Below are 22643 nucleotides of genomic sequence, written 5' to 3' on the forward strand. Positions count from 1 at the left end.
TGAGAAAGGCACAGCATTTGGTTTAAGTTTTATGTGATATGCCCGTTTCACCTCACCTAGCCCACTGCACAGTCTAGGGTACGTCGCCTTGAGAGTGTTCAAATCTATGCTGGCAACACGTTTGAGCAGGCCAAGGGCTGTAATGGCTGGAAATCCGAGCAAGGGCGTGCTCAGATTTTTGACCACGTAAACCTTCTGCATGGTCCGTTTGACTCCACTCCTCAGCTGCAGTCTGGCGAATCCCGACACCTCCAGCGGCATCCGTCCCGGACCAAGCAAAGGTCTCTCTGCTTTCTGGAGAACAGGCTGCTGTGTACCGGAAAATATGCGGTTCATATCAGTCTGTGACACAGCAGTGACATCCGCTCCGGTGTCGAGTTTGAACCTGATTGTGGTGTTCCTTATTCCTATGTTAGCGGTCCATGCAGCTTTGTCGGACGTCACAGAACCCAGGAAGAAACTTTCATCCCCCTCCGTCTCAATACCGTCCACGTTTTCGCCTGCACGACAGACACGCTGAAAGTGTCCTTTCTTTCCACATGAATGACACTTTGCATCGTTGGCAGGGCACTCATGTCTAGGGTGAGGTGAGCCACCACATTTGTAGCACTGGGAGCTCTGTGTATATTTACTCTGGCTGCTGAAGTGTGTCTTTGCTCCATCACTTTTGTATGTGTTAAACTTGGGCTTCTCTTTTTGCTTTCTGCCTTCAAACACTCTGTCCACAGTGGCTGCATCCATCTGCACTACTGGCATCACTCCTCAGTGTGTTTTGTTGCTTTTTTATCTCCTCTGATTGTCTTGCCATGTTAAGGGCTTTTTCCAGGTCTAAATCCTTCTCCATCTGCATGCGTTCGGAGAGCCTTGCATCAGCCAGTCCCACTACAATCCTATCTCTGATTAGCTCGTCATGCAATGTCCCATAATTGCAGTGTTCCGCTAATGCGTGTAAGGCAGTTACAAAAACGTCCACTGTTTCATTTGCCTCCTGTTTGCGCATGTTAAAACGCGCGCGCTCATATACAATGTTCTTTCTAACAATGAAGAAAGACTCAAATCCGTCTCTCACTTTTGCGTATACTTGCTGGTCTGGAGCGCTTAGTTTTAAGCCTCTCAAGACGTCATCTGCGTCATCTCCCATGCAGTATATCAAGGTGTTCACCTGGTTGACTTCGGAGCTTGCTGACAGGTTGCTTGCCTGACGGAATCTCTCAAATCTCCGAATCCATTTTGTCCAGTCGTTCGGCTTGGAAAATCAAAGGGCTCCGGCGGCTGGATGTGAAACGTAGCGCTGGGTGTGTTAGCCGCCATGCTGACGTTAGCTGCCTCCCGGTCCTGCTCGTTATCACTCATCAAACTTCACCGAACTGTTCTTCCGAACTTTGACCGACGTCCCTACAGTAGTACAACTGTTACATATCCTGCTTTAGCTACACAGCACTTCTGACACCATGTCGAGTTCGCTTAGTAATGCGCGTGAGACAAACTGTGTACTGAAGTTGACATGTTTATTCCCCAGCTCACTCCGTATCTGACCCTCGCCCCACACATTCACCCCCTCATCCTATTGGTCCACAGCCTACCAACATAGGGCTTCCTATTGGCTAAACATATATGTCAATCAACTGTTATGCGTAACATTGAATAATACCACAGTCACAACTGGTCCGACGGTTCCTAAAAAAATAAACAAACAAAAACTCCGTGATTTCAAAGCCTCGTCCAGCTGTTTACTGACGTTAGTTATGTTTAGAGAATAGAGAGGGAGAGAGAAGAGAGAGAGAGGGAGAGAGAGAATTCAAGAGAAAAGAGAGAGGAGAGAGAAAGAGAGAGAAAAGAGAGAGGAGAGAGAGAAAAGAGAGAGAGAGAATTCTTATTCCGTTCTATTCAACAGGGGCTAGTCTAGGATTTGCGTGGCCAGACTGAAAAAAAATCATAAGGCCTCTCTTGTTCAGAGGGCCGGGCCAAATGTGGAGGCGGGCCGTATTTGGCCCACGGGCCTTAGTTTGAGGACCACTGCTCTTGGCTGTTGATGTCTATCAATATCGCTCATTTTGAAAATGACGTAAGAGGGCAATACTGATCCGTATCAGACTAGCGAGGAGGGCAATATGTGGCTGGCATGACGCCCATTAGCCAATCAGAACGCTTGTACTGTTGTTGCTATATAATAATTCATCTTTATTCATAAAGAAAATGTAAGCTAGCTGTCTGATGCTGCCAGAGGAGACGCAGGTCGAGGACAGCATCATCAGTGTAATGCTGCTTATGCTTCAACTCTGTCAGAATTTTTTTTTGGCATTGAGTGCCCTTTTTTTTGGTTTGAGCACCTGCCCCCCAAAATGTCTGTGCACGTGCCTGTATATATATATATATATATATATAAACTCAACTGGAATAAGGGAATGTGAAAATAGATAACCTTAAGGAAAAATATGATATTGTGATATATAGGCTATATATGTGTGTGTATGCGTGTTAAGGCCTCTCGGCTGCCTAGAGGTGCAGGCCTTAACATACAAAGAAAAGATACAGCTCAGGGGGGAACAAAGGAGGCAAAAAATAAGGTGAAGCAAATAAGGAATATTTATTAGCAGAGTTAAGGCTTAACAAAGGTGAACTAAAACAGAAGCAAAAAGGCGTCAGGGTCTCCAAGGCCAAAACGACAAAACAAAACCCCCATGCAAACTAGAAAACAAAAGGTCACACTGAACTACCGTAGTGAAATGAAAAACAGTACTGAGCTCCCTGTCTCACCACAAAACAGGAGAAAACAGACACAACAAAAATGGCAGAGAACCCCTACACAGCTTGACCCAAAAATACATAAATGGTGGCCTACAGTTAGGCCCCATACCACAGAAAGCTCAGAGGTCAAGAGAGAGAGCAACGCACTTAGTCTGGGGGTGTATCTATGTCCCGCCCACTGATTATGTGATGCCTCTCAGGTGGTGTTGCTCCAGGCGAGCCAGACCTGAAAGAGATAACTCCACGCTCCTCCTGGAAGAAGTTGTCTGAGTCAGGGGACGTAACAGTGTGTGTGTGTGTGTGTGTGTCACAAAACATGTGAGATCTGGGGTTGAAGGTTTTCCGGCGATTATGAAATATTTATTTCCCAGACATGTCATTCACATTGATTCCACCTGTCGATGCCACATGTGTGGAGAGAGTGTCACCATATTTCTCTTTATATATCTCCCTCTCTCCCCCCTCTCTCTCTCTCTCTTGCACAGACATTCACATTAAAGTACACACATAAGCTACACACATTGAACTCACAGCAGTAAAAATCACACATGATTTGCCCCCTGACCACTGCAGCAATGGCTATCAAAGGATAACTGTTTTAACATGACAGCACACAGCACCATGTGGTCTTTATCTCAGGACAAGACTTAATAAGTCTAGCAGACTGTTCAGTTTGTGTCCAAGGAGCTGTCGAAGGATCCTAAAAAAATTATTGAAGTCTCGTCTGACAGGCCAAAGGGAAAGAAGAGAACATTTGTATCAATATCGACAAAAGCTTGTAGAATTAGAACAATATTTGTTATCGTTTCTGCCCCAAATTTCAGCCTCGGTGTATGTATATGAGACACTTAAGTATTCAGAACCATAGGTAAAAGTATTAATACGATACTGTAAATACTCCATTCGAAGGTAACATCCTGCAACTTGAATAGAATAAGTATGAGTAAAAGCACTTAAAGTAAATAAAGTGTTAAATTATATAGCCTACTATCATATGTTCATGCATTGATGGAAATTATGGATTGTTAGTATTATACACTACCGTTCAAAAGTTTGGGGTCACCCAGACAATTTTGTGTCTTCCATGAAAAATCACACTTTTATTTATCAAATGAATATAAAATGTAGTCAAGACATTGACAAGGTTAGAAATAATGATTAATATTCGAAGTATTAATTTTGTTCTGCAAACTTCAAGCTCAAAGGAAGGCCAGTTGTATAGCTTATATCACCAGCATAACTGTTTTCAGCTGTGCTAGCATAATTGCACAGGTTTTCTAATCAGACATTAGTCTTCTAAGGCGATTAGCAAACACAATGTACCATTAGAACACTGGAGTGATAGTTGATGGAAATGGGCCTCTATACACCTATGGAGATATTTCATTAGAAACCAGACACTTCCACCTTGAATATTAATTTACCACATTAACAATGTATTGAGTGTATTTTTGATTAATTTAATGTTATCTTTATTGAAAAAACAGTGCTTTTCTTTGAAAAATAAAGACATTTCTAAGTGACCCCAAACTTTTGAACGGTAGTGTATGTCAATCTTAACTATTTAATATCTGCAACTAAAGATTATTTTATTATGGATTATTGTGCTGCTGGTTTTCTTCATTAAAGTTTGCTTTTGTGAAAATTAAATAAAAAATCCATAAAAATAAGAGCAGAACATTTTCACATTTGTCAAAATTGAACCATGAAATGTTTCTGCAACAAAAATAGGCACCAATACAATTTCAATGAATTGATTAATTGACCAATGGTTTCAACTGTACTTTTTCTTATATCATATTATATATAAATGAAACTGCCAAATAATTGCAGTGAAAGAAAATGTAAGCTACAATATTACATATTTTAATAGTCTAAAAAAACATTAATGTCAAGTAATACACATTTGTATTCGAGTAGTTAATCTACTTAGTTACATTCCACCACTGCTTGACAATATGAGCTCAATTACATAACTCCTACTCACCTACAGTCGACAGGCTTTTCCCACTTACCTTTCGTTTGCTGGCGTAACTACTATATGGGCTGGGGATAGTGGTGCGGGGGTGGATTCATGTGAGACTGTTCCTATACTTAAACATTATGTCCATAACCATAAAACATTCAATCCACATAAAGCCAAGTGTTCTGGATCTGGCCACAGTAGCCTCCCGAGGGTGGCGCACTAAAACCGCCCTGAGCCTCCATTAGGTGGAGGGAGCTGGAAGAAATACTGGACGGAGGCTGGGACCGAATGAAAGCCAGAGCACAGCTGATGGTAAACTAATTTTGTTGGCCTGATACCCTCCGAAAGCCCCCGAAGAAAACCCACACACTTGCAGTACTTGTTGTGTTCACACACACACACACACACACACACGTACTGTACTGTATCGAGCTCCCACTCAAGTGAGGAGTCTCCTAGGAAGCTAAATGTGGGACAAAATCACACTCTCTCTCTCCCTCCCTCTTTCCATCCTCTTCCCCTCAACTGCTCTCACACACTTGATCACCATCTCGGCGAGTAAAGCATATGCTCCATCATTTGCCACGAGGGACGCGAAAGACTGGGAAGGAATTCAGCGAGACGTCGTGGACGTTGTAGCACTTCTCTGCAGACTCTTGGAGAGAAGTTGTGCGTTTGTGTGCGTTAACCGCTGCACAGCTTTCCATGTCTGAGAAATAGAAGAAACACGACACACGTCTAAATCTGGGCTCCGTGCTCAATATACGAGAATAAAGCATCAGTCATGCTCTTTACATGATAAATAGCTGTGATTATGTCTGAAAGGCGTTGCGTGTTAAGGCCAGCAGTGATGTTGTTATAGCGCGTGTCGAGCTTCTACGCGTTGAACGTCTTCATTTGAAATTACATTCTTGTTTGTTGGTGTCTTTCTGTCACCGGACAGTCAGCGAAAAAAAAAGAAAAAAAAAAGAGTTGTAAGTGTAACTGGAGCTGCAGCCCCTCGGCAGGACATTACAGGAATTTACGATGTGTTAAATGTTTCCTTTGTTCCTCCCTGTGGCAGCTCGCTCTGCCAATTAGGGGAGGCAGCGTTCTGCATGGGGCTCCTTATTCCTCCCTCGCTATCTCTCACATCGTTTTAATACGGAATTATTTGAATGATTGACCTTCCAACGGTAAATCATGTCATACGCCGAGAGCAAATCAGCGCCGTTTCAACCGGGGTCATAAACAATAACCCCTGCACCTGCAACAATATCAGAAACACGAGTAGCAATGTAGCACGAGTTGGACTCGTGCGCCACCGTCTTGATTAACAGGGTAGATCATTTAAACGGCGCTTTCGGGTTTCTTTTATGTATATTCCGATAAAATATGAAAACCCGACTGTGGCGCTTTGCCAAAGTCTCAAATCCTGTGCTCTGCGCCCCCTCGAAATAAACCCCATGCACCATTCCATTTGGCAAACCAATTTGGGATGGAGGCTGGGGGCAGGAAAGGGAGAGGTATAGGTTAGCTGTAGTAATAACCATAAATCACTTCTAAAATGCTGCCATGTCACATGCCAGACTGCACCACTAATGACCAGGCCCATCTTTCACCGGGTATTTTTATCTGTGTGCCCTGACACTCGACTTCTGGAAGCGTCCTCTCGTTTTACGTCGTCAGCACCTCGGCCCGGCCTGAGCACAAGTTCTTAACATATCTATAAATACCAGCGAGCTAAATGGCATTTTCTCTCGCCCACCCCCTGCTTGGCAGGAACCAGGAGCTCTGTGACTTGGCAAAGGGACCCGCAGTCCGACGCCACTAAACATCTTGGGGCTTATCCCTCCCTACCCCGGAGTCACCCTACAGAGAACAGCTGGCTGAAAAAATAGATCCATCTGCCACTGCCTTCAAATTCCAAAGTGGTTTCAGTCTAATTGAACAACTTGAAACTGATTTTTCGCAAGATTGGGTTAAAAAAAAAGCAGTGAAAAGGAGGCCGATTAATTCAGTTTATAACCGCCGTGTGGGATTAATTGCTGACAGTGCAAGTGCAGGAACACACAGAAACACACAAACACCTGCACATGCTTCCTTTCAGAGTGTTTCTGCCAAGTTGTTTAAGCTTGCTGACATGTGGCACTAGAGACTTTAGGTCAGCGACAGCTTCCTGCTATTTCGGGATCTGTCACAGCTTGAGGTTTTAATTTATTTTGCCAGAATGTGTCAATCCCTGAGGAGCAGGGTCCGGGCCCGAGCCTGCCGCCGGAGGGAGAGGGGCTATCGGCTCAGCGGGTAACAGTCGAAGCGGACTCGAAACACACTGATGGTGTGACGGAAAGTAAACTGTGCTTGACATTTCCCAAACCTTCCCTTCAGAACGATGCCCGTTACGTTAACGTGTCACATGTGTGTGTTCCGCATCATTTTCAAGTTACTTTCCACATGTTTGCTGTCTGCGCTGAAGAGCGAGACAACATTGCTTTCAATGGGGTGGGAGGCCAGTGAGGGAGCATGTCCTGTTCGCTGGGGATGCTATTGGTTGGTTGGTTGGGGCATTTGCGGCCTCCGTCACTCCGTCGACATTACTGCAGCCCAACAAACAAAACAACTGCTAATAATAAAAGAAAAAAGTAATAAAGAAAATAAAGAAAAGTTATTTTAACATCATTTAATTTCATGGAACAATTCCAGACGAGCGTCAAGGGCCATTTTATCTGACTGGTAAATGAATTCAGCGACAATGAATACAGTAGTTCTCTCTCTCTCTCTCTCTCTTAGCGTAGCCAGTTTGCCAAGCCAGTGCCGGTCCACAGGACATGCCAACGGTCTGAATTTGACCCTCCAAATGCAGTGCCAAAACACACACACACACACGTCAGTCATCATGTGATGGCATGTCCACCTACGCACAGCATCATGTGACTTTGCAGTGCGTATGTCATAACTGACTAAAAAGCTGAATTTGCATCCCTCCCTAGTTTCTGTCCTCTCGGGGTCCTCAGCCACTAAAACAAAGTGATTCCATCAACCAGTGTGTTTGTGAAAAACTGAGAGTTTAGTCTTTTGTCGACGTCCACCCAATGACTGCTTCAAATGTTTCTCGTTGTACTTGAACTGATTCATACACGCAGATGTTTATTTTCAGATGAAAGTGTAATTTTAGTAGATCATTGGACTTCTTCTAATCTACGTAACGCCTTGAATTTTATGAAATTATTTGATCGCTTTTGAAGTTGTACTTCCTTAATTGATTTTGACTTCGATTTTATTCTTGACTTACTTTTATTATCACACCCAAACGCTTACTTCCCCTGCGGTGGGAAGCCAGAGAGGGATGTGACTTTATCGCTGCACTAACTCGTCCTCTGCCAGAGAAACTTTTAAAACCACTATTCATTTCCCACTTCAACCCAACAGTCAATGTGGTTTTTTTCTTCTTCCAAGCATGACCTCAATCGATCCCAAAACCGTGACCATATGTTTATCCTTGTAACCATGACGACAACGTTGCGCTAACCTCAGCGAAGGAATGAAGTCATTGTCATCTCAACCACAATGCTTCCCAACCTTTACAAAGTCCTCATTTCAACCACAATATCTCCCTCCGCCAAGTGAATATTGTACCTTCACCAAACCGTAAACACATGTGCTGTCACATCCTAAAACATCTTTCATTTTTAACTGTGATTTGTGTTTTTGGAAGGCACAGATAGTCGATGCTGTCCTATGGCGTCAGTTCAGAAGACTCTTCCGTGTCGGTCCAGAGGGAATGGACGAATGACATGTTATTGTTTTGTTTAGAGGACCCAGCCTCAGCTCCCTGAATCGTCTTGTTCCCAATAACTAATGAGATAAACAAAGCAAGAGATAAACCCAAAGTAGAATCGAGCCCCTAATGCATGTATGACATCATTAATACTGCCTCCATGTCTTCCTGCAGCTGCGATAATCTCCTGCTACCAATTAAACAGACAGATGGAGAGAGAGAGTAAGAAAATGTATATCACAGCCTCCTTTTTTCTTCTTCTCTGACCCCTGCTTTTCATTCTTTCCCTGACAGTGTGTCAGCAGCTTTCTCTTCCTGGGTCTGCCAGCCGATGTGTCGGCCAATGCCGCAAAGAACAGAACTTATTGTTCAGTGATTGTGTGTGTGTGTGGTGCCAGGGAAGCTTTGGCTCTTTTCATTCCACATGATATTACCAAGAAGCCATTCGAATCATATAAACAATGCATTTGTGTGCATGTGACAAACGGAACAGCAGGAGAGAAAACAAATCTAAGATGCATTTGCTCGCTTGTGTGCACGTGTTGCGTGTGTGTGTGTGCGTGTGCGTGTGCAAGATCTCAAAGCCCAACAATCAGGGATCTGTCGGAGACGCTGTTGACATCATCGTCCCAAATAAATGACAGCATGGTGAAGGAGCGCTGATCCGAGGCCAGCGGGAACCAACGGTCACAGAATCCGTAAGCAATAACAAACATTAAACATTAAATAAACTACACTCCGTGCCCAAATTTGTCATCTCTCCGGGACCACTGTGGAACGGCGCTGTTTGACTTTACTCAATATAGTTGATCCATGTTTGTTATTTGGTTTTGTTTACCCAGCTTGTCTTCTGGCTTTTATTGGCACAATTGTAGAGCATTTTCTATATTTTGTTGTAAACATATTCAACCAGCGTCATGTTTTTTCCTCTCGGTCTGACTCTGTACTTTTGCTGTCATGTCTGCTCTGATGTGTTTACTACTGTGTATTTTCAGATGGCTCTGAGGGGCGTGTTTCAAGTCAGCGTTTGAAGCTGCATCAACATCTCACTCTGATTCTTTTTCACCAGACTTCATCTTCTGTTGTTCATTAAAAAATATGTCTTATTTTCTGCCAGAGCTAAAAGAAAATACAATTATTTTTTATGATATCTTTTCAGACAAATTATTGGTAAAAACAATGTTTTGGACAAAGTCTTTTTTTAAATTTACAAATACATTTATTATCCCAAAAGTGTAACACTTCTATTGGAATTATGTGCCACTTTAGTCTTGACTTGAACTGAAAGTGTAATACGTACTTTTATTTTTGTTTTATTCTTAGGGTACTGTTAAATATTACCCCGTGGATATTATATAAATAATAAAACAAAATAATAATACCGAATTGAACACTTTTAAGCCAAAAAACATTCACGAGATATACCAGATAAAGTAAACGCATAAACAATATGTTTCTCCACTTTATCTTCATCTCGTTATGTGTATATTACATGTAAACGATGACAGCATACATGTAACCAGAGTCAAATTCCATGTATGTGCCTCCACACACATGGCCAAGAAAGCTGATTCTGAAATATAGACTATTCATGTCATTTTGGAGAGGGTTTGTAAACAACATGAAGTTGACAATCGAACAGAAGAAATAGTAGGCCTACATATGTTTCGACAACATATGACTGACTGTGTAGAGTCTGCAGATAACGACAGCGTGAGGAAGACAATACTTCTGAAAATAAGTTGACAGCATTTATTTTTGGTCAACAAAAAGTAAGAAACTTAAGTTTTCTCATTCTTATTATTTGACATATAATTGATAAACATGGATAGATAGATAGATAGATAGATAGATAGATAGATAGAGATCAGCCGGTTGGTGGGTGCATGTTGTTTTTGCTCTGATGGGATAAATAAAACTGTGAGCACGTCATTTGGGCCAAACTATTAATAAGAATGTCATTTTGGTATCCCCCTCCCCTCCGAACCCCATTAGTCCTTTGGATACTTGCCCAACTGTGTCCGCATGGCAGCTGAGCGCATGCGCAGCGAGACGGTTTTGAAATAATGAAGTTGAGCCTAATGCTTGTGGACAGCCCGGTGCTCAAAGTTGGACGCGGACTGAAAACAATGGTGTTCCCCGCAGAGGTGAGCGGTCCGGTCACCGACACCGACTCCCGGGACTCCGGTTTGAGTTTGTAAATTAGTTTCATCGAGTCTGATTAAGTCGTCGGGCTCGTTTGTTGGACTCCTGCGGGTAATGGCCATGAGCAGTGGCTGAAGTGTTGTGATCCAGTCAGTGACAGCCTGCAGACAGCAGGGAGAGCTGTGCGGAGGTCTCGCTGCGTTTCATTATGAGCGCTTCCAACAAGTGAAGGAAATCTGGGAGCTTCTTGCTGGGACGACAGTGATATAAACACAGGTAGGCCTATGTTAACTGTGTGTGTTTGTTTACGGACAATTCGGGTATGTCGCGGTACTCTGACCCGGTATAAGGTCAGTGACAGTTCAGGTGGCTGCAGCGCGAGACGATAACTCGATAACGGTCATGTAGTTATTGACTTTGATTAATGTTATGCACACTTAGATAATACACTAAGCACCAAGGCATGATTATTGTTCTAATCATACTTTATTTAAAACAATGTGTCCCTCAACAATTAATGTAATTCAATTAATTTCCACAATTGACCAGTGTGACAAATTCAGGAATGTATTTGCGCCAATTACGCACTCATTAATAAATCAGTCAAAAGAGATAATTGTATTATTTAATTTGGTGTCCAATTTTCTTATGATTCATTTGCTTTACCTCGCGATCTCGGCACGTAAAAAAAACACTTGTAGCCTATATATTTCGTCCATCTATTCATTCAGGGAAATACTTTTTATGGATTGACACAAACATTATTTGACAGTTATTAATTTATGTTTAATTTATATCCCTGTAAAACCGGTGGTTCAACTGTTCTGTTTGTTAAAATACAAATACAAATACATACAATTGATACTTTATTCTGATGGTTATTTGCCATAATGATCTCGGGCTGCAGGCCAATGTCGTTTTCTACAGTTTCTAATCCAGATTCCATCACACATGACGGGATCAGTGTCCCATCAGTGTTCTGCCAGCATCCCTCTGTGTGTCCGCGGCTTTTCTCCCCATCTCTGCTCTCGTGCACGTGGAGTTTGTGTTTATATTTGATATAGGAAATGGGAATCTTATACCATGGCCGAGCTCTCAGGACTTGAATGGCCGCTGACTGGCCTGCCCCAGCAACATGACAAATTACGCGCTGACTCAAAATCGGATAGGTCTGCTGCACCGTAATCCATACAGATTAGATTTCACATTAAGGACTCATATTTAACCAATGCGCATTAATGCGCAAGAGAGAGAGAGAGAGAGAGAACGCGCGCGAGTGAGCGAGAGAGAGAGAGATGGATGGACCGGATTTGGTGTGTAGAGATTTGTGGGAAATGATGAAGCCCTGCACACATAGAGGTTGAAAACAAAGTAGCCTATTGCCTTTTTTTTTAAATATAGTTTGGGAATTTAAAATAAATTTCACTGAATTGGAAAAAGACGGGTTTCCAGTATGATGAGGATAATATAACGTGCTTGAAATTGACAGTTTCTGCCTTAAATTCAAATATTTGTAAAAATGTTATCAATTTCTGAGGGAGTGTTTAAAAAAAAGTATATTTTTGCCCTTTTCATTTCAAAATGTGTATCTGCTTTTTGTTGTCCTTCTTCAGTTGTATTTTATTCTTGCAGGATATCTATCTGAGACAGTATTTTAAGAAAGTATATAATTAAAAAGCAGTTTTGCAGGATTTTGTCCTGAAGCTTTGAAGGTTGCAAAACGTACATTTAATCAAAACCCTATTTATTATTGTGTGCTACTAATATAGAAAAACGCTTCACAATAACTTACAAGGTAAATTCCATACATTTCTATTCGACTTTTGTCTTGAAAAAAAATAATTAGAATATATACATTAAATTACATTATATATCTAGTATAGAATTGCTAATACAAATAAAGAGTCTACATATATGAGAAGAAGCGTGTCTGCGTCTTTCGTCTGAGAAATAATTAACACAAATTTAACTGGCGTTTTTAAAAGTGTCGCCAAAAAAACAAAAAATAAATCGACACCCGTGCGTTAAAAGCGACAGTGGAGTCAACCCAGTGGAGTCGGGGTCAATCCGTGACCTTTCACTCCAACCTCTCCAGCCGGCAGCCGTCTGCGGTTCGCTCTACATTCTCCTCTCTGCGGCTTTTAAAGCGTGAAATTACCGCAGCGGAGCCGTGTGGTCCAATGCACTCTACATATCCCTCCGCCGGCCTATCGGTCTCTGTCGCTGTCAAGAGAGAGAGAGAGAGAGAGAGACATCTCATTCCCTCTCGTGGGACGCGGAAGGAAACGGCGGGCATTATTGATTCCCAGTGCAGTGTCAGATGACTACGAGTTTGAGGGCCGTGTGAGGCAGACGTAGTGTACATGACGCGTAGTGCAGTGAACGACATTTAACAATATAAAAAAGCATCAATTCATGCATATATATACTTTATTTTTTATTTTTTTACAAAACTTCTTATAAGAAGCTGCCATGTACTTTTATTCTCTCTATTAGTGTTAATGTATCACTGCATGTCCACCAAAAGTTCTCCCATTAAATGGTTGATAATCGTGTTTCTTTGCCCTCTGTATCCTCACTAATATGGATAGACCGCTGATTCTGCCCTCCACTGAGAGGAAGGGGGGGGGGGGGGGAGTGAGATGGAGGGAGGGCGATAGAGGGAGAGAGAGAGAGGCTATAGGGCACAAATCAATTCACCTGAGAGATGCATTATTGTCTTCGGTTTCAGGCGAGGAGGAGCTGAACCCTATGAAAAATTAAAAGGATGCCAGTTAGTTTAAAAGGATTTAGTCAAAAAGGTCCACAGTGCACACACACACACACACATACAAACACACACACATGCACACGCACACGTGGGGAAAAAAGTGGGGAAAATTTTTTGATATTGCCATCATTTAATGTTCTCCCTTGCTATTGTGAGACACATTTCAGATTGCAATGTAAACTGGTCGCCTTATCGAAGAGCACACAGTCAAAGTTCACTGAGCTGAACACACGTCACATGATAACACTGTGCGCAAAAGGACATGCGTGCCCTTGACACTGGCTCAAGGCGCAGGTGTACAGGTGTACGACAATATTCACTCAATTTGAAGCGGAATGGAGAAAATGCGTGGGAAAAAAAACATTTTCACGGGGCAACTGAGCTGTAAATTGTCCAGGGGCACTCCTCACCACGCACTTGGAACAGCGGATCTAATGACAGGGAAGGCCTCGTTGTGTCTGTGTGTCCTCACAGCCGATACCCTTTTGTTAAAACTGTCAAACTCGTGCACAATATTGCGGAGGAGCCACTTTGTGCCGTTCTTTTGGGACGACGGCATTGTGTTCCATTCTTTCGGCTGACCTTTTGTTGCAGCGTCACCCTCGGCATCACAGTGTGTGTGTGTGTGTGTGTGTGTGTAGGGACCAAAGCAAGGACAGAATGTCTTCTTCTTTTTCTCATCGCTATGTCTCATCTCACTTAAGTCGTCGGCGATCACCTCGGCCTCTGCGTCGCCGCCGACTCCAGCGCCGACCTGTCTCGCTGTCTTCGCGTGCCGGCCGGCCACTGTGACCGTGGGCCGGAGCCGTGCAGCCAAGCGGCCGTATCATTTACACTTCTCCATTTTCATTGTTGATATTTACTTCTGCAATTATCTCTCCGCTTCACCCTCGGCTGAAGACGATATGCCGAAGTTACCGCCGCCGCTTCCCTCCTTCGGTCTCCTGTTGCTCACACATAAACACACTGACAGAAGGTCTCGCCGACAGATGCACGGAGGCATAAAAACAAGAGGGAAATTAATGCAGTGTGGTGCGTGGTTTCAGCCACAGTGTGAGTGGAAGTGATTCAATTTGGCAATCAGACCCCTCACAAGCAAAATGTTCAAGCCACATTACCCGGGAAGCAAAGTCAGTGCAGGTGATGCTCGAGCCATACGCAAAGTTAACGGAAAAAGTTGAAAAATAAATAAATGTCTATCCATTGACACCCATTTAATTTTTTCATATTTTGCTCCTCAAGCGTGTGGCAGATCAAAACCCAAGAAACCATGGAGGCCTCACAGGACCTCAACGAACAGATGGTGAGTGAACCGCTACTGTATACGTGTGTGTGTGTGTGTGTGTGTGTGTGTGTGTGTGTGTGTGTGTGGGGGGGGGGGGGTATGTATGTGTGTGGTAACATACAGCATGATGTGCTTCAGTGAGTGTACAGTAACCATATGGCAGCAGTCAGCAGTGAATGAGACTTGGAAACAATGCTGAACGGGACATCAATTTCAGAACTGTGTGTGTGTGTGTGTGGGCCGGTCTTTTTTTTATTTATCTCTATGGCATTCAATGTCACACACACACACACACACATCGAGCCCGAGAGTCTCGGCACGGCCGGCCTCTCTGCGTCACGTCAGCGCAGCGTCCCAGTTCTGCTTGTTTAAAGATCAGGCCGTATTGTTGGGAAAATCATTTTGGCGGCGACGAGGTGCGCTCGCATTTCAAAGTCGTTACTCAGCCACCAGAACAGGTGTAATTTCATCTCCTCCTCCTCCTCCTCCTCCTCCATCAAGCTTGGTTCACTCTCCCTCTGACCTGCCAGCCTCGACAGTAATAATAGCGTGAAGTGGGACAGGGCGCATGAAGTATGTTATTTTTCCCCACACTTTTTTGTGTCGCTCGCCCCGGGTTCGATTTCGGGCCGACCCCAGCGGAGCGATGTCGCAGTACACGCACGCAACGGAAAGGCACCGAAAAAAAGACAAAGGGAGAAAGAAAGAGAACGAGAGGAGCATCCATCTTGTCTTGCCGCCATCCAAATATGAAATATTGATGTGCATATTCCCCAATTACTTCACCTGCTTTAAATAGGACACTGATATCATTTATAATGTGAATTTGAGCTGCATGGGGATCAAAGACATTGATTCATTGTTCAGGTTGGAAATGAGACCTCAGAGCGAGGACAGAGATTTTAATCTTACCGCACAGAGCTGGAGAAAAGCTTGGTCTTTTTTCTTTTTTTTGTAACCTTTTTTTGTAAAAAAGTATTCAACTTTATGAAGCTGGGTCTGTATTTTCGAATCAGTATTTTAGCTTAAAATGAGTATGGTCTACAGAAGCCTGTGTTCGGCTTTAAAGTCCAGGCATCCATCGGTTTAACTGTTTGAAAAGCCAAACTTTCCCAAAGTGGACATATTCAAATGTCTTGCTTGATCCCACTAATAGTCCAAACCTAAATATATTTAGGTTGATATCATAGCAGGAGAAGTAGTAATCATGATTGAAATGAAAGCAATTCAAATGTGGCATTAAATATAATATAAATAGTTGGCAATGAATTTTCTGTTAGTTGAAAAATCAATTTATAATATTAACTCTAATGTTTTGAAGTCTAAATGATAACCAAATACAAGCTGGTACTCAAATCATATAATATTATCGGTATTGCTCACGGTAGATATTTATTCATGCTCCGTTTTGAAAGTTGAATTTTCCTTTCAGCTTTGTGCTTTTTCTCTCATTTTGATTACGAATGCCGTCTTACACAAATTCCATTTTATATTCTAATTTGACTCAAAAAAAGAATGTCTTTGTTTATAAATTGTAAATTGATTCTATAATTGTGATGCATTTCCCTATAAAGGTTTTTTTCCTCCTGAAAGTGGCTAATTATTTCCTCACACTGAATCATTGAAATAGGCGTGTCTCGGGTGACTGAGAAAACAGCGCAGACCTCACACACAAAGTTTCGGGGAGTTGTCTTTTGAAAGCTGACACCCCCATACCTCCCCTCTACCCTTTTAAAGTCCCCCCCCCCACCCCCCACGTCCCTTACTTCCTCCACCCCGCCCTCTTCCCACCACATCCATCGCACGTCATCTGGGTTATGGTCAGGCGTCCTCTCTGGCCGCCTGCCTGCCGAGGGCCGGCCTGCCGTCTGGGGTCCTCGGGGAGCGCTGCAAGGAGCCTGAGGCAGAACCAACAGAGTTTAGCCTCATATTTCTACTTTTAGTTTGTTTTAGCATCTCCCTCCACCTGTTGTCACTTACTTGTTTCGGTGATAAGCATTTATATATGTTGTGCCTCTCTGGTGGTCAAGAGATATTGCGTTTTGGATCAAAAGTTGTACCGCGATTTCAGTTAAATCCAATTATGAATTTGTATAAGCAGGAAGCAGATGTATAATGATGATAGACCGGCACGAGTCCTCGAGTGTACACACACACACACACACGCTCACACACACAGTCCCTCAACGGCTCTGGATCCGACAGAGCCCCGATAGAAGTCTCCAGTCCGTTGGCTAGTGGAGAGACGGGAGGGGGTGAGCGCCGCTGTTTGTTGACCCCGGGGAGCCTTGCAGGATTTAAAATGTATGGCCACCAAAAGAAGAAAAAAATTGAGAGAGATGAAGTAGGAGGGAAAAAAGGAGGAAAAAAGAGGGGGAAAAAGGCTCTTTTAGCTGTAGCCTTTTCCTCTGGTGCGCTGGGAGAGGCCCCGAGTATGGCAGCTGTCCCAGTCTGTGTGTGTGTGTGTGTGTGAGACAGAAAGACGGAGAGAGAGAGACCAAGTTAAAGGAGCCAAGGGGTCAGGTTGCACCCTTCTTCCACCCCTACAACCCCATACAGACACATTCACACAAACTTACATGCAGCAGCAGTAGCTAAATGCGAGCACGGCCCAACCCCGATTGCCCAGATTGCATTGGCGTCACAGACAGTCGTTTCAAAATCTGCCCGGCGACAAGGCCAGTGGACGGATCACCGGAGTGTGGAGTGTAACAGCTACCCCCCCTGGCATCCATCGAGTCGGCTGGCATCCCAGTTGTGGCACCGAGGTGCACTTCAATTTCAGCCGGGTGTCCAGTGATTCTTGTGAGATTTATGTTTCGCGTCGCTTCGAGAGGCTGCCGCTCAGTCTGAGGGACGAAATAGTTTACGGCAATATTTTCATGTAACGAATGAATGATGTATGTCATCGGAAGGAGATGAAGTAGCAGATACATTTTGAAAAAAGCAAATGGGGTTCGCACAAATGCGAAAGACGCTAATGTTCTTTATATCATTTTTTGAATTTTTACAATTTAAGAAATATTCAACAACAAGTTACCTTGTGACCTAGACAGAGCCAGGCTGTTTCCCGCCTGCTGCTAGCCTTTATGCTAAGCTAAACTAACCAGCTGCTCGCTGCATTTATAGTTAATAGTATGAATCTTCTCATCTAACTTTTGGTCATAGAGCAAGTGTATTTCCCCATATGTTGAACAATTATTTCAATATTTAGAGTATTTCACCGTGAAATATTTTCTGGTTTTCCGGCATTTGACAAAGTATTATATTCATTTTTTTTTATCTGGTGAATTTCGCCTGAATGGATAATTAGACGAAGGATCCTCTACTTTCATGGGAACAATGGAGAAATAACTAATCATTTTTGTTGAAGCGGAAATAACCAACACATCTGTCTCTCGCCGAAACCTATTCAGTTCTTGTGTTGGTTCAGATAATCTGTAACTCGTATATAAGAGAGTCGAGTGAGAGTCTGGCCGGCCAGGGCCATGCTGTAGGTGTGAGGTGAGCAGGTCACAGACAGCCTGTGAGCCAATCACAGTCTGGCAGACTTGAACCCCCCCAAACAGACTGGAGAATCCATCTAGAAAGCCAGAGCAACCGGCGTGGGCTTTCTAGAGGAACGCACCAGACAGGAAACCACATGATACGTGTGCTTTAGTGTCTGCTGCGTGTGTCTGTGTGAGATCATGGATCATGTGTGTGTGTGTAGGTGTTTCTCTCTCTGTTATACACATAAACTCTCGTGTGGTGCGGGGACGGCTGAGGTCATCTGAGTGGAGAGACGGCCTCATCTTGTGGCCGTGCTTGTTTAATGGAAGTCAATCGGTGCGCATTGTTTCCGAGCCAAGATTCCTCACTTTATTGATAACTCCAAGAGTTTTTTGGGAAAATGGCCCGTTGTTGCCAGATGTTTCTCTCTCCTGGACATTTTAGCACGAGAGGGTTATTATTATATTCCAATAATGACACTGAATTCACACTCTTCCAAAACTCTGAATCATTCATACGAACAGAAGTCCCGAAGCAGTAAATCATAAAAATAAAAAAAGCGGGTTTCCATCAACTTCCATAAATAGACCCTTGAAAGCGCACAGCCCACCTTTTGTTCGGACTGGTGTTCCGGCCAAACGCTCATCTGCCATTGGTTACAAATAAAGGAGCATATTTCCTCATTTTGCCGGGAAGGAAATGAAATTGCAACAACTGTGCTTTGGTTTGGGAGGAACCTGCTCGCTGGAGAACTTCCTCTGCCGCTCCGCTGGGAGATTGTATTTCTCTCTCTGCAGCGTAGAACCAGAACCAGAGCGCTATCAGAGCCGGGGGGCGGAGTCTGGGTCTCTGATGTCTGACCCAGACTACGCCTGCAGCCAATGACTTCTTTCATCCTCCGTCTTACTCCTTTTATCGACCATTGCTGGCCGTTTCTTTCAGTGTGTTCTTGTAACATTTATATTTTAAAAAAATAGTTTTCTTGAATATTAAAATGAAGTTTGAGTTGAAGTTGTGTTTAAAATATAATTCAGAAGAGCTCAAGATAATATACCAGATTTAAATACGAAGACATTTTGTTCTCATGATTCCTATCTTACCATTAGAGAAGCTGGAACCAGCTCCTTGATAAAGTGGATTATCATAATGATGAATGAATGAATTTTTACAATTTTAGACAAAAAAATGGTTTTATGAAAATGTCCACAATGAGAGTCAAATGTGTCTATTTGTACAGGTGTAACAGTTAAACTATCGTATAACATGGAGGAGAACAGAGAGCAGCCTGTAAGCTTTCCAGGAGTATTGAGACCATTTAAAATATACATTTTTATTTGCAATGTGTGTTTTTAAAATGTCCTAAGGATGCACATTTGTCCATCTAACGATGTTTAAAATGGATCCAACGTTGATGCCCCGGAGAGATTCTGTCTGCCTGTCTGTCTATCTGTCTGTCTGCCTGTCTGCCTGTCTGTCTGTCTGTCTGTCTGTCTGTCCCACCTTCTCTTCCTCCGCCGGCCAGCCCGCCTCTCAGTCTCCCCCTCTGTCTCTCTGGCTAGAGTGATGATTCAGGCCCTATTGTGAAGTCAGCAATCCGATACAGAGCCAGCCCGAGAGCCGGGGGGGGGGGGGGGGGGGAAGAGAAACAGAAGGTATTCTGGGTGCTCTCAGAGCCAGGTCCACGCTGTCTGGAGCCCCGGGCTCTTTGGCATCCTCGCCCGTCCTCTGCTCTACCTGTTGCTCCCGTCCTCTGATCTGATGTGTCTCTTTGTCCCCAAGCTCTCCTCTTCTGGTCTGTCCCTCTCTTTTCTTTTACACTTGCGTACATCCCTCCTCTCCCTCAGGCGGCCTTCCTTCTTTGCAGACATATGGTATTGCGAGTGATTTTATTAGGAAGATGATATGAAGTATTTCAAGGCCTGGAATGATGGAACAGCTTCTGAGACACTCAACACCCGCTCCGTCTCCTCGCTCCCTCCGTCTCCTCGCTCCGTCTCCTCGCTCCGTCTCCTCGGCGACTTCTTACAATATGGACTCCGAGAGCAGATGGCATGTGAGGGCATACCTTTCTGTCTGCTGGATGTCTCTCCATTTGTCTTTTTTTTTTGTAAGGATATCTACCTTATGGTGTACGTCTCACACACACACACACACACACACACACACACTGTGATGTCACGAGCAGCATTATTTAACAGGCAGCTGGGAGGCCATTCATCATTTAATTAAAAGTGTCTGAAAGGGATCTGAGGCCTAATGAGATTAGCTTTAATTATTGATGCGGCTGCTGCTGCCACAGACACGCACTTACACACACAGGCTCACACACACACACACACGCACACACACACACGCACACACTCCAGTTATGACCGACAAGGACATTCAGACTCTCGGAGAGTTAAACTCTTATAACACAAACATGTTCACTCTTTTTGCTTTTGAATTCGTTGCCCTCTTACCTGATCTTGTTCCCAACACACACACACACACACACACCCGCACACACATCTCATTGATTTCTTTGGGCTGAGGAGGTGCTCAGGGGGGTGGGTTGGTTGACTCTGGGGTAGAGGGGGGGCTGCGGTATGGGGGCCGAGTGTGGGGGGGGTGGTAGCTGTGGTCGGGGGTTGGGGATGAGGAAGGAGGAGGAGGAGGAGGAGGAGGAGGGGGGGGGGGTTGCAGGAGGACGGTGTTGTGTTTCTTCAGGTCTCACACGGCGGCGAAGAAGAGCTCAACCGGTCGGAGTGCGCTCGCTCTTCTCTCCGTTTCATCGAGCTGCATCCTGCCAGAAAACCTTTTATAATACTTTAGCGTCACACACTCGGTGTGTTTGGGACCCTCAGCTGCACATTATTCATTATTTACGGCTGCCAATTTTCAGCTAATTGATTAATCGTTGCCTATAAGTTTTATTAATGCATATGAACTTTATAATTACGGACTGAACTTCATCTTTTAGTTCACTCCCAGTGTGTTTATTTAGCTTTAGACATTTCATCTTGAGTTGTGTGTTCAGCGCCACTGATTAGAGTGATGTTCTGGAGTGCTACTGTCTGTCTGTGTGTGTGTGTGTGTGTGTGTGTGTGTGTGTGCCTGCGCGTGTGTGTGTGTCTGGTCAGCCATAGACTGGTTTAGGTTTCTCCCAGTTGTTTTTTTAATCACTCTCATCAGATTAGCTGAGCAGGGGCAGTCGAGGCCAAACGCTTCACAATTAACAGCGCAGAACCCCCCCGCCCACACACACACACACACACACACACACACACACATCCATCAGTGACTTTTCATTTGTCTCCATTGAGTAAAGCTGCATTAAAGCATGTCTGTGATCCCCTCACTCTGAGACAATGAGGAGCCAATTTAAATGGCAGATATGAAGACCACCAGGACGGCCGCTGTTCTCCTCGACTGCTCTTCCTCCACAAACACCAGTATTCACTACAAGTTGATTAAATGAAACACATCTTTGGGTTTCTAAAATTGGAAAAGTCCCCTGACCACACTTTGTCCATCAAGACATGCTTGTTTTAAAGATGACCAATACAACCCATACTTACTTGTTTGGTCTTAGAATTGATTTTGTTACCTTGTAACCTGAAGATGTCAAATCTGAATAGTCAAAAACAAAAGATTGTGTAAACGGAAACAAGCGAGCAAGGGGATTTGAGGGGTATATAATAATAATAATAATAATAATAATAATGCCATCTCAAACTGAAGGATCTAAAGACGATTCAAGGACAATTGATTTCACAGTCAGAGGCTGGAGTCTGCTCCGTTTCTTTTCCAGAGCAGTTTTGTTGTTTTCCACTGAAGTCATCATATTTCTTAACACAAGGGTTTATACAAGTGAGCCTTGACCACAGTAATGGTGGCTGGTCTGCTTCTCCATACAACCCGGACTCGCATATCGCAGAATCTCCTAATCAAGTCTCAGAATCGGATGGGTCACAGAGCAGTGGGCAGCAGCCCTGGAGCCGCAGATAGTCTGTGAGGCAATTACTTCAACACAATTGTCTGCATTGTTTTATTTCAAATGCACCACTCAAGTATTATTGTGCATTGTGCTTTTTTTTCTTCTTCTCCAAATCTTGACTGAGCCACTTTCTAGTCAAGGAGCTCTGTGTTTTATATGTGCTAAAGGTTTATGATTATATATATTCTTAGCTTATCAGAAAATTCCCATGAAAATAATAAAAGCAACAATGAATTGGTGAAGAGCGTGTTTCCTTTTTTTAATCCAATGCCTGATGAAGCTTATTTCCATTTCCATTGACCTTGGATCAACCGTCATGGTCGGTCGTCGTCCCCTCTGACGAATAAAGATAGTCACTGTGAATAAGTTATTCAGTGAGTGGTATCAATCTTCTCTTGGAACTTTCAGGAAGAAAACAGAAAATCAGCAAGAAACGAACCAATCCCCGAAAGAAGAAATATGTACTGCTTTTACGATCAGGATTTGGATTCATCTTGATTA

General features: G+C 43.6%; 1 protein-coding gene across 9 annotated transcripts in view; it reads left to right on the forward strand.

Annotated features, from left to right (window-relative positions):
- Window positions 1-10351: 10351 nt before the first annotated feature.
- eya4 (EYA transcriptional coactivator and phosphatase 4) overlaps window positions 10352-22643 on the forward strand; it is a 39627-nt gene continuing 27335 nt past the window's right edge. For all 9 annotated transcript variants that reach the window (XM_056427808.1, XM_056427807.1, XM_056427810.1 and 6 more), the window contains exons 1-2: window positions 10352-10892; window positions 14629-14689. In XM_056427808.1, coding sequence (XP_056283783.1) covers window positions 14657-14689 — 33 coding nt within the window. In that variant the 5' untranslated portion in view covers window positions 10352-10892; window positions 14629-14656. The remainder of the gene's footprint in view (window positions 10893-14628; window positions 14690-22643) is intronic.

This window comes from Pseudoliparis swirei, chromosome 12 (assembly GCF_029220125.1).
Source record: "Pseudoliparis swirei isolate HS2019 ecotype Mariana Trench chromosome 12, NWPU_hadal_v1, whole genome shotgun sequence".
Classification (NCBI taxonomy): Eukaryota; Metazoa; Chordata; class Actinopteri; order Perciformes; family Liparidae; genus Pseudoliparis; species Pseudoliparis swirei.